Source organism: Spermophilus citellus (assembly GCF_964194105.1).
Source record: "Spermophilus citellus genome assembly, chromosome: X".
In the NCBI taxonomy this organism is placed as follows: domain Eukaryota; kingdom Metazoa; phylum Chordata; class Mammalia; order Rodentia; family Sciuridae; genus Spermophilus; species Spermophilus citellus.
The window spans coordinates 43,859,578-43,872,182 of NC_138190.1; the positions used below are offsets into that span (position 1 = coordinate 43,859,578).

Sequence of the window (12,605 nt, forward strand, 5' to 3'; positions counted from 1 at the left end):
ACACTGTGTCCACCCAGATCCCATAGAGACAATTGTGAGTTGGATGAGTAAGGAAGCCCACCCACTTTGTTGCAGAATGGAAGAGAGAGGCCTGCACACATTTGCAGGTGAGGACAGTATACTGAGGTGAGACCTGTGGAAACAGCCAGGATGCCCAAGAGCAAGCTTAGCTGGACATTTTGTCCAGGTGCTCAGGAATTGGCTCCAGAGCTACAATAGGTATTTAGGAGTCATCTCTATACCAGAAGTAGATGAAGCCTTGAATTGGAATTGACTAATCCAGGACTAGGAAATACAGAATGTGAAGAGTTGGCCAGGGAAATGGGACCCAGGGAAGACGAGCATTTAAGTGCACAGGGAAAGAGAAGTCGTGGAAGCAGATGGAGCAAGAAATCTAAGAGGAAGAGGAACGTCCCTGGGAGACAGGGTAGAATCACAGACAGAGATGAAGGAGAGAGGGTAATGCCAGAGGGAGCTGAGGTCAGATGAGAACCGGGAGTCGAGTCCTCTGGGATTCATTAATTAGAACATGCTTTTTACCTTATTGATACCTGTATGAGCTGGGATAGCTTGGGGCCCATAGGGAATAAAGCTAGACTGAATTTAATTGAAAAAATGAGGATGGGAAGACTCAGATGCATCTTTGGAAAAGAAATGAGGGAGAGGGTTTGGTACACAGAGGGGGAAGGCAAAAGTTAATTAGGATGGGGTTCCTGAATACCTTTTGAGAAGGAGGCATCGAGAAGGGAGAAAGAGAAAATGCAGGAGAGAGAGAATCAGACATAGTGTTTCCTCTCATCTCCCATTGCTAAAAAGCCCCTGAGGGAGATGGTCTTATCCCTGGTGAGGAGATCCAATCCGCAGTTGTTCAGGATGAGTGCTCTAAAAGCCAGAAGTTCAGACTCTTGCCTGTGGTTGCACAGCCATCAAGTGGGAGAGCAGGGCTTCAGCCCAGCTATCACTCCAATTGACAACACATGCCAGGGCATCGTGTTCCAAACAGGCTGAACATCGTCCTTTCTTGGGAAAAAGGAAATGACACTGTGACAGTACATTTTGAAACATTTATTCTTTACAAGAATCCCATTCAGAACTACCCCAAAAAGTAGTGTGAGACTGACCAATTTTATTGTCAATTAATGGCTGTTCCTCAGCAGTTTGTTTCACACTCCTCAATGATTTCAGTCTTTGCAACATCGCTGTACAGTTTATATGCCTCCCTGTGCTTGAGAATGAGGGACCCAGCATTCCCTCAGGTCTCAGCTCTTGCCATTCACACCATGAGCACTGAATTGTCTGTTTAACCTCCTCCAATGAACCAGGTTGCCAAGAGTTTTCATATCTCAAGTTGTAACTGGGTGTAAATGTTCCCTATGTCCATTCAGACGTTAATGGGCGTGAGTAGATTGCAGGGGACATTTGGATATTAAGTACGAAGTAAATGGTGCTTTTAGAAACACACCAGGTTGAAACATAATCCACATAAAATAAAATTCATCCGTGTAAATTGTACACTTCAGTTGGGTTTGGTGGCATACTCCCAGAGATATGCAACCATCACAAGAATTTCACTAAGAAATGTTAAACTCCTCAGAAGAAAGCCCCTGCCCATGAATAGCTATGTTCTAACCTACACTCCTTGCCAGGAAATCTAAATTATTCCTTCTAAGTGAAATAAACCAGGTAGTTTGAAAAAATTTAAAAGTTTTCTCTCAAATGTGGAAGCTAGAGAGGGACTGAGAGAAAAAGTATAATGATTTTTTTTAAAAAGGTTCTCTTGAGAATAGAAGGGAGATGAAGACAGTAGAGGAAGGGGATTGGGAAGGAAGGAGGAGGGGAGGGCATGCGGGAAAGGCTGGGATACCAAACCTATGAATTCAGGGTGTGTCCAGGGCTGGGGGTACAGCTCAGTGGTAGGCCTACACCCCTACACCGGCAGGCCCTGAGATTCATTCCCAGCACCACCAAAATTCATAACAAACTAAATTATACTCTGCCTAGATAGGATTGTACTATAATGAATCCCACTTATGTGTATAATTTTAATACACCAATTGAGATGATAACATAATGATAATAATAGAAGGGAGATGAGTAGAGTAGAACGAGCAGAATATGGGGAGAGAGAAGAGGAGAGAAAGGGAAGGTTCTGGGGAATGAGATTAACCAAATTATGTCATGTGCAAGTTTCAGTGTGGCATAATGAATCCCACTACCATGTATAATTATAATGCTCCAGTAAAATTATTTTAAAGATTTCTGTCTCTAGAAATTCACCTATTCTGAACATTACATAAAAGTGGAATCTTATCTTGTGGCTTCTTCATGTATTGTAAAGCTTTTAGGGTCCGCTTATGTTCTGACACGTTTTTTAATATTTATTTTTTGGTTGTAGTTGGACACAATACCTTTATTTATTTTTATGTGGTGCTGTGGATCCAACCCAGAGCCTTGGACATTATAAGTCAGCAGTCTACTCCTGAGTCATAACCCTAGCCCCAGTGTTCTGACCCGTTTTGGGGCTTCATTACTCTTGATTGCCAGTCAATCTTCCACTAAATAGACAGAAGACATTCCATTCAACCAGTCATAATCCGATAGACTCGTGCGTGGGCTACTTAATAACTTTGGCCTTTATGAATATTCATGTTCTCAACATTTGTGAATGCATTTTTGTTTTAACATAAATTTTCATTTCCTTTTGGTGGATTCCTAAGAGTGGACCTATTGGGTCACTTGGAAACTGTTTCAGGTATTGAGGAAAACCCAAACTACCAAAGGGGCTGCCCTCTTTTATAATCCCAGCAAGCAATCTATCTGGATTTCCATTATTCCAGTTCTTTCTGTCAATTATTATTGTCTGACTTAAATGTTAAATTGTCTGACTTTAAATGTTGTCATCCAGGTTATGTGAAGGAGTAGCTCACTGTGGTTTAGATTTGGGTCTCCATCATGCATCAATCAGTGAGTGTCTTCTCAGGTGCTTACTGGCCATTTGTATGACTCATTAGGCAAAATGTCCCAGCGTCTTCTTTGCCCATTTAAAAATAAGATTATTTGTCTATTTATGCTATTGAATTACAGACATTCTTTGTATAGTCGGCATGTAACTTTAGCTGAATACCTGACTTTGAAATAGTTCCATGAATTCTTATTTACGTTTTTGTGTGGAGCCTTTGAAGCACAAAGCATTGCAGTTTTGGTAATGGCCTGTGCATCTATTCTTTTACCTCTGTTGTTTGTGCCACAGTATGAGATGTAAAAATCCATTACCTATAATAACATCAGGATTTATTTTACATTGAGACTTAGCTCTGAGAGCCTATTATACTCCTCACGTTCTCCCAAATGTACAAAGCATGAGGACCAAGAGCCAGGTAAAAGGTGGGTAGGGTTGACGTCATCCCTCCACTCACAGTAATGGACATTACATGAGTCACTACTTTCTTTTGTTGCTTTATGTGGAAGGGGACATCTATTACTTTTTCCTTACATTGTAGGCAGAAATAGAGCCTTTTCAAGATGGAATTCTTTCTTTCAAGGATATCAATCTTCCATATTTAGCAAAATCTTCCTTAGACTCAGAATAAGGAATTTGGAAATAGAATTGGGATCAGAGACAAAAATTTTCTAATACCCAAGGTGATACATAGGCTGAGGAGAGGCAGTCTTTGTGTTTCCATGGAACACTGATACACCTGGATGAGAGACCTGGAACATTCTGCAGAGATGATAATTCTGCCTGAGAATTATTGTATGCTGTTTTTATGAAGGAGTTATGGATTTGCTCTTCCATGTAGGTCATTGATACACTTTGAGTTAATTTTTTATTGAGTTGGAAAAAGGGATCCAATCCATTCTTTTGGACGTTTTTACCTGTTTGACTCTTAGGATGTTTGTAATGTACTTATTTATTCAAATTGTCAAGTAGAGAATATATATATATATATATATATATATATGTATATATATATATATATATGTGTGTGTGTGTGTGTGTGTGTATATGTGTGTGTATATATATGTGTGTGTATATATATATGTGTGTGTGTGTATATATATATATATATATATATATATATATATAGGAGTGTGCAACCCATTTCATGTATGTGTACATGATGGAACATCTAAATCAAGCTAATGCACATATGTAGGACCGCCCATGTAATTTCTAGAGATTTAGTACACGTAAAATGTACTATTGTGGGATTTAAAAAAAAATTAGTTGTAGTTGGAAACAATGCCTTTGTTTTGTTTATTTTTATGTGGTGCTGAGGATCGAACCCAATGCCTCGAATGTGCTAGACGAGTGCTCCACCATTGAGCCACAACCCCAGGCCCTAACATGGGATTTTTTAAAACAACATAGTGTTATTCATCATAGTCACCATGCTGTATCACAGATGTCCTGGACTTATTCTTCCTTTCTAACTGAAATTTGCATCCTCTTCCCAACAATCCCCAACAACAACACAAGACTCATAACTTCAGTTGTCATGTTTATTCCATGAGGTCCACTCATTTAAGATGCCACACATGAGTGAGATCAAGTGGCATTTGCCTTTCTCTGCCTGGCTCCTTTCACATGATATCATTTTGTCCAACTGCTCTTTAAGGCTGACTAGTACGACCACTCTGTCTTTCACAAGCCAGGGAGACTACCAGGGTCTCCTCCAAGTAAGCTGAGGTGGTCATGTTGCTCAAGATGTTTATTTCTCCTCTCTGATAGGTCACCCCCATTGACTGCTTTATATCCAACCTCTTGGAAATCATTGTTTCATTTGTGTTGTCTACTTTTCTTTATTCATTCATATGAAAGGATAACTCTTATGTTTCCTTCCATTGTAGCCAGAATGACAAGGGCCTAGAGGAGGAATACAAACTTCATAAAATACTGATCTTCCAAATTTTTAGCCAGATCTTGTTTTTTTTTTTTTTTTTGAGTTTTGAACTCAGGGGCACACAACCACTGAACCACACCCCCAGCCATATTTTATATTTTATTCCAAGACAGGGTCTTGCAGAGTTGTATAGCACCTCACTATTGCTGAGGCTGGCTTTGAACTCGCAAACCTCTGGCCTCATCTTCCCATTCCACTGGGATTACAGGTTTGCGCCACTGTGCCCAGCCCAAATTTAGCACCATGGTGCTGAGAGTCAGGAAAAGAAAGTTGCAAGTAGAATCTGGATCAGAGTGTTTGCAGAGAAAGTTTTCCCAATCCCCAGGAGGATGGGCTGAGGAAAGGTAGTCTGTCTTTTCCTGTGGGACACTGTGGTGCCTGGAGGTGAGACCTGAAGCTCTTACCAAAGAGGTGAGGATCCTGAGTGTGCCATCCCTCTGAGGCTGGGGACTTGCTCATTGGGGTTTCTGATGACAGGAAACTGCCACCTTCTGATGATGAGGGATTGTCCCAGAGACCAGGAGGTCACCATTTTGGGTTTCTCCATCCAGAAATTTCTGCCCATCCCAGCTGTGTCCAGATGCTCTCATGTTACCTTGTGATCATGGTGCACATTGGTTACAGCTTCTACAGCCTTACAGAGAAAACCAATGTCACTCACCTAAGTCCATTACTGTAAGTGAGGGACAGTGATGACATCAACCCATCCAACTGTGCCTTGTTTCCGGGCACCATGCATTGTACATTATGGAGAGCACAAAGACTATGGTACGATATCAGAGCCACGTCTCAGGTATTGCAGGTGGAATCTCTAAATCTACGTTCTAAAGAGAAAATCTCAATCTCTCTCCAGGTGGCATAGGGCAAAGGTCTTGGGGAAACTCCTGGGCTTACTTTCCTTTCAGTCCAGCAGAACTGGCAGGGCCTACTTACATTGGGTCCAAAGTTCTTGTAACAATAATATAAGTAATCTTAATGGTAACAAATGGCTCCTGCTGACCATTGAAGCATCAGGGCAAGGAGTTCTATTGTCTTTATCACTTCACTTAAAAATATTCCCTAGTTAGGAGATCTAACATTCTGGGACTACTTTACCAATGGGGGAAACATGGCCCAGAGTTGTTTATTGACTGGTTTCACACTGTGTGTACATTCCATGTGTTCTCCTAGGATCTGATTTTACTTACCAATTCCCCCTTCAAGAGTGTGAAATGCAAGACGCTCTCGAGCTTCTCATGCAAAAGTTCGGAACATGAGAAGGTTTTGAAAAGAGGAACCACAACAAGCATCAAGAAGGCCATATTTCCCCATTCCTATGATTTTATGCTTGTGTGCCATATCCTTATCCTCTGAACTGCTTCACCCTCAATGTCGTTGTTGTTGTTATGTTTAGTTTTGTGTTTTCTTGTTTTTGTTTCTTGGTACCAGAAATCGAACAGGGGCACTTAACCACTGAGCCACATGGCTGCAGGATGCTGGGCCCATTTACCTATTTACATGCCTTGCCTCAATCAACTCTCACGGGGAAGATGAACACAGGTGTGTGAAGATGTTCCACATTCAAAGAACAACAACTGGCAGACTTGTCCAAGAGCCCCTGGGGAAGTCTGTTCAAAGCTTCTTTCCTCCAAACAAGTGTGATCCAAACTATCATGTTGGTTTTTGTGGTCACAGAGCCAAATATATGGACATATGGAATAAGAATGTTGGAGGTCTCAAAATGTCCAAAACACTAACATTTCAGATTTTTAAAAAATATTAATTTTTAGTTGTAGTTACATGCAATATCCTTATTTTATTTACATTTACTTGGTGCTGGGGTGGAACCCAGGGCCTTGCACATGCTAGGCAAGTGCTCTACCACAGAGCCACAACCTCAGCTCCCATTTCAGACCTTTAAAGGAGGCCAAAGTCAATGGAGAGGATGCTGGGACTTTGGGCAAGGGTTCACTAAGGGACAGTGAATTGCCTGAAGCGTGAGGAAGAGCTAGATCCATGAATTGAGTTGGATCCATGCAAAAGGGGGAAAGGAGCAGAATGAGTGGGGTAGAAGTACTTGAGAGCTAACGTTTCCTGCCGTCCTTAATGAATGCGGCAGGCAGTAGCTCTGGTTTTTCCTTCCCTGTGCCACAAATCCGTTTGGATTCCATGCGCTTAGTAATTCTGTTCTCAGGTCACAGTGCCAAGTCAATAAAGCATGCTTAAAAATATGTGCTCTGATGCCAGGTGTGGTGGCACATGCACATCAGCCCAGCAGCTCTGGAGGATGAAGCAGGAGGATCACAAATTCAGAGTCAGCCTCAGAATCTTAGTGAGGTCTGATCTCAAAATAAAAAGTGAAAAGGGGCTGAAGGTGTGGCTTCGTGCTTGAACTTTCCTGGGTCCAATCCCTGGTACCCTAAAGGAAGAAAATGTGCTCTGAGAGGCTTAGGTGAGAATTAATTAACAGAAGAGATTGAGGTGCTTGTTAATGGGAGAGTCTTCAGACATGCATCACCTGTTTCATTTTCATGATTTGGAAATGATTCATTTCAAAACTGGGTGTAAAGATCAACTTACTCATCTCATTTAATGAGATTCTACGCTATGACCAGTGAGTGATATTGATTTCCATTTGGGTTCATGATATGAATTTTCATTGTTGAGCACACTTAATTAGGAAAATACTGTATCTGTCTAGGGAAATTGAAGAAATAACACTACATTTATCAGTCAAAGCCTCTCCATATAGTACACATGGGAATTTCCTTAACTCAGACTGTCCTGGACACTTGCCAGAAAAGAACACACACTTTCTTATCGAGCTCATTCTATAGAAGCCTTTGGAACAGGCAGCAAGAGTTTGTCCCTGTGTCTTTTGGGCTGTGTGGGCCCTTCTAGTCTACTGTGGGGGACACCGCAGTTCCCCCTTCTATGGCATTCTGTGAGAGAGCCAAGCAAAGTTCTTAGGAAAATTGACATGGGATCTCTGATCACACGTCTTGTCATTCACTCAGCTACTCGCAGGTCTGATGTTGTGCGTGATTTCTGGGGTGCTCAGACTAAGAAACCCCCATTACCTGTCATGTGTGCACACCTAACTCAAAGTTGCATGTCCGTCTAAAAGGTTGGCAACTTGCCATTATTACCTGACTTACTTCATGCCGTATCCTGGAGCACTTCTCACATTGTACTTGGCCGGTGGCAAATCGTCAGTAAATGTTTGTGGTAGGAAAGAAGGAATGCATGAATGCTTAGAAGGGAGAGCAGAAGGGATGGTCGGTGCCACCGTGCAAAAGCACTCCAATATATGCTACTCCCAACAGGTGAAACCTCCCCAGTGGGAAGAGCAAGACTTATTTCCTTGATGTAGCTTTTAGCACACTGGACTGTGTATTAGGACATTGCCAAGGTCAGCTCCAAGACTGACTGAACAGCTGTTTTCCCTAAAATTTTATTCTCTGGACCATCAATCACACATTGGTTTGTTCTTGCTCAGAGAAGAAGGTATAACCAAGCCTATTTTCCCTTAAGCCTTAAGTCATCCATAAAATTGTGCATAAGCTGTATGTGAACTTTGCAAAAAGTTAGGGGTGCAGCCGTGCAGACCCAATATAGGGAGACAGAATGACACATAACCTGCTACCTAGAAGTCCACAGGTGCAAGACTGTATTTTCTGAAAATGTCCACAGCAACATCTCCCATCTCATGTTGTTATAAATAGCGCCTGCCACCTCCCCCACTGAGAGATGTAATTCTTATTATCCCACTTGAATGTGAAAGGGCTTGTGACTCACTTCTAATCAATAGAGTATGACAGGAGTGACTCACCATGAGTTCTGAGGCTTGATCACAGGAGCTGATGCAACAATCACCTTTCTTATTGAACCCCCCCCCCCGCCCCCCCCAGGGTCTGAGTCATCACATATGAGGCCTGACTACAGAGAGGCCTGCCATGCTCAGAAGAAAACGAATGCCACCATGAGGTGAAAGTAAGGAACTCCACTTCCTATTCCACCCCATCCTTCAGTCCTGTCCACAAGGCCACCAGGACTGTCAGTCAAGGAGCCTTCCTATGAATCCAGGCATAGCAGGCCAGGCTTTTTCAAAGGGGGTCACAGATATTATACAAAAAGTCATTTGCCCTGTGTCCTTTCTCAGTTTCTGATTTTGAAATGGCATGCATATACTAAATGGTTGCCATGTTATGGACTACCTTGGGGGCCATTTGTTATGAGGCAAGAGTCACTGGGTGTGGGGGGAGTAAGGGCCTAGGACAGGCCTCCACTCGAGGCACAAAGCCATCTGACCCTCCTGCACATCCTCAAACCCTAATCTCCTCCTTCCTTAAGTTATTTCATTGAATCTGTTTATAGTTTTCCTACCACCCCACCATAGAAGAGGACAAACAAGAGTTTTGTGTGGCCCAGGGGACTTGACAGGAGTTCCCATCAGCTGAGAAGAGAAAAGGGGTATTCACGGATAAGGTATCCAGTGCTCAGCACCAGGTTTGCCCTGAATATGAGAACACTGGGACTTGATCCCATCACTTAGGGAACTGCACACAAGTGACCTACCCAATAGGTGGCAGAGACTAGATTCAAGTACAGACAGTGCGTCCCCAGAGGCTGAATGTGCAAACACTCTGCTGATTCCCCTCATCCAAACTTTAGGGGACCCTGGAGAATTTTGCCTTGCTGCAGAGTGAGAGACACCACCATCTTTGACATTCACAGAGGCCCACTTTGTTCAACAGCCCCAATTTCCCCACTGCCAAACCCTATTCTATGTAGAGATCAACAAACACAATTTCACATTTATAAATATTTATTAATTTCTGAACACTTAACACATGTACAAGGTGGGTACTTTGAAAGATCCAAGGGGGTGGACGTCCCTCTCAATCCTCTCTCCCCATCCCCTCCCAGCAGTTAGTCACTAACACAAAACCAAGCAACAGAGTAGCATCATTGGAGAACTGAGTGTGATGAGGTATGTAATATCGAATTTCAAAACATGCTATTTTCAAACACACTAGATAAACAACGTGGCTGAAAGCAACAGCTTTCCCTAAGTAGTGGAAACATGTCCACCTAGAACACAAACCCTCAGGAAACCCGGGGAGAACGTCCTGTAAGTGTTCACAAAAGTGTTGGGATGTAGCCACCCAGCACACTAAAATGCACGTGTTGCACACAAGCCTGTTCACAATAGCACCAGAAACGTACAGTACACGGGATTCCCACCAGCCATGTGGGGATCCTTCAGGACGAATGGCACAACCGAGTGATGGAAGAGATGACTTGAAAACGTGGAGACACTACTTGCTTGTTGGATGTCACGGTGATCATTGTACACAGAAGAAGGGGTGTGTGCTCAAGTTCTGGATTCGGAGAAAGTCCCTTGAACAGAACTGGAGGGGAAGGGGTAAAGAGGGAAAGGTAGCTTGCACACCGGGAGAAGGATTGTTTCCCCAAGTGCTGCAGAGGTTGGCTGGAGGGGCCCCCACCCGCACACTGGATTCAGCTTGTTGGTGGCCCCAGTCACTGCTCCTCTTGACCAGGACAGGCAAGGGCCATCTCGATGGACGCGTTCTGCATGGCGTCGTCGTCCTCCTCCTCCTCTTCAGTGGCCTCCTGTTCCCAAGCTTCACCATCGACCTCCTCGATGACCATGCTGCGCACAGTGCCCGCGTCCAGGCAGTGCGGGGCGACGCCGTACACACGCGGGTCGGACTTCGCGGAGTGGAAGCTCTGCACCCCGCACCTGCTGCAGAAGCTGTGCAGCGCCGGGTGCGTGTTGGACGGGTAGGTGACCATGCTCTCGGCGCCCTGCAGCAGCGTGAAGCGCTCGGCTGGAACGAGGAAGTGGCGGTGCTGCTTCTTCTTGCACAGCCTGCAGCTGCACTCCACCACGTGCAGATCCTCAGGGGCCCAGGCCGCAAAGCGGACAGCGCCGCAGTGGCAGCCCCCGGTGTGGTACACCAGGCCCGGGAACTCGAAGGTGTCCAGCAGGAACTTGGCGGCACCCTCGCAGCTCAGGCCCCGCAGCTTGCGGAACGTCTCCCAGCGCTCGCGCTGCGCGCCCAGGTCCAGCTCACCCGGGGACGTGGCGGGGGCCGCTGGGGTGGGCGCGGGCGCCCGCTGGTTCCGCAGCTGCGGAGGGAGCAGCAGATTCTTGGCGCAGGTCTCCTGGACCCGCCGCCACCAGCTCTTGCGCCGCGCCTTTCCCCGCCGCCGCTTGGCCGGCGCGAGCTCCCTGCCTGCCGCCTGGCTCCCGACCCCGACTTGGACAGGTGGGCACCGCGCGCGACTAGCGCCCATGACCGCGACAGCTGCGCAGGTGGCTGGAGGATCCCCGGGCCGCTTTTGCTTCCGCCGCTGAGCGCTGGCTCTTTGCCTTGCTCTGCCCATGGCGCCTGCAGTCTTCTGAGTGGGCGCCCACAGCCCCTCATTTCCCAGGCAGGCTCTGAGCAACCTCATTGGCTGCACCTGCAGGATTGGCCACTTGTTGAGTGTGATGTCAAGAGACCCTTCCTTTGACCCTATCAAAACAGCCTCTGCTCCCTGAGAGACTCAGTGGGAAGGAGGTGGTTCAGCAGACACGTGTGGAGTCCCCCAGGGCTTCTGGGCACAGGGAGGAGTATTCAGCTCTCCAAACTCTAGCACTCATTTATAGTCAATTACACCAAACTAGGAACCAAAATGTCATGATTTCTCCCACAGGGACAAGAACAGAGCCCCCCAGGGGAGCCACAGGTGGCCCTAAGCCCACCAGCTGCGGGGTGAAAGAGAGGGGCCAGATCGGGAAAGACTTTTTTGCTGTCTGCCTGCAGGGTGGGATCTGTCTGCCTCTACTAGGTTTCCTTGCGTTGGGGTCTGTTTTCATATGACTGTACCATTTCAGCTTTGTAGATTCATGTGTGCATGATGTGGCTGTCTGAACACTCTTTCAATGCATTGACCTATACTGTTGAAGTGCAAATGAACCTCATGCAAACATGATGTGAAATTAGGTCGGTTTTGACAGACTTGGCCCACATCGGCCTTAATTTTAAGTGATGGGTTTAGCTCAGTCACCTGATATTTGCTCCAATGCCAGTGTCTAAGTACCTCCATTGGTTTCTTTGCTTTCCTCTGTATCTCATCCCTCTTTCTACCCCTCTCCTGCTTTTCTCTGGTTTACTTGAACACTTTTTGAGGTTTGTGTTTGTTTTTTAATCACGTTTGTGTGTGTGGCTGTTGAATATTTTGTCAGGGTTTGCTCTGGCCTTGACTTGGCTGAGTCCTCAATCCACAGTCAGTTGAACTGTGGAAATCAGGGGTCCATTGGGGATGTGGGCCTCCCTCACTGGTGAACAAAATAGTCTCAGTTGTAGATTGGTTGTGTCATGTGGGTGTTGGTCATTCACAATTCATAAGGAAAAGGCTCGCCTAAGGTCTGTCCCTTGGGGATGCTTCTTCTACTGCTCTTCATTCATTTCTCTTAGCTGCCTACTTTCATGATTCCCTTTCCTATTTCAGCACACAACTCAGTCGCTCTTTCTGCACATCTCTTTGCTTTCGGCTTCCTGTCTTTGCTTCCCTTTCAGGCATGTGAAATTCTCCTTTGACAGTACTGTTTTTCCAACAGCTGAAAATGGTTTTGTCACTTCCTAATAGAGCCCAGAGCTCCATGAGAAATCTGCAGTGCTTCAACTCAGTGTCACTGCCCCTCATCAA

The 12,605-nt window shown here is 45.2% G+C and overlaps 1 protein-coding gene across 1 annotated transcript; it reads right to left on the minus strand.

Annotated features, from left to right (window-relative positions):
* Positions 1-10,427: 10,427 nt before the first annotated feature.
* On the minus strand, positions 10,428-11,297 carry LOC308639413 (centromere protein V-like protein 3; the record flags this gene model as incomplete). The annotated part of the gene is made up of 1 exon (XM_081277676.1): positions 10,428-11,297. The coding sequence occupies one exon, from the start codon at positions 11,295-11,297 to the stop codon at positions 10,428-10,430; it is 870 nt and encodes a 289-aa protein (XP_081133802.1).
* Positions 11,298-12,605: the final 1,308 nt, after the last annotated feature.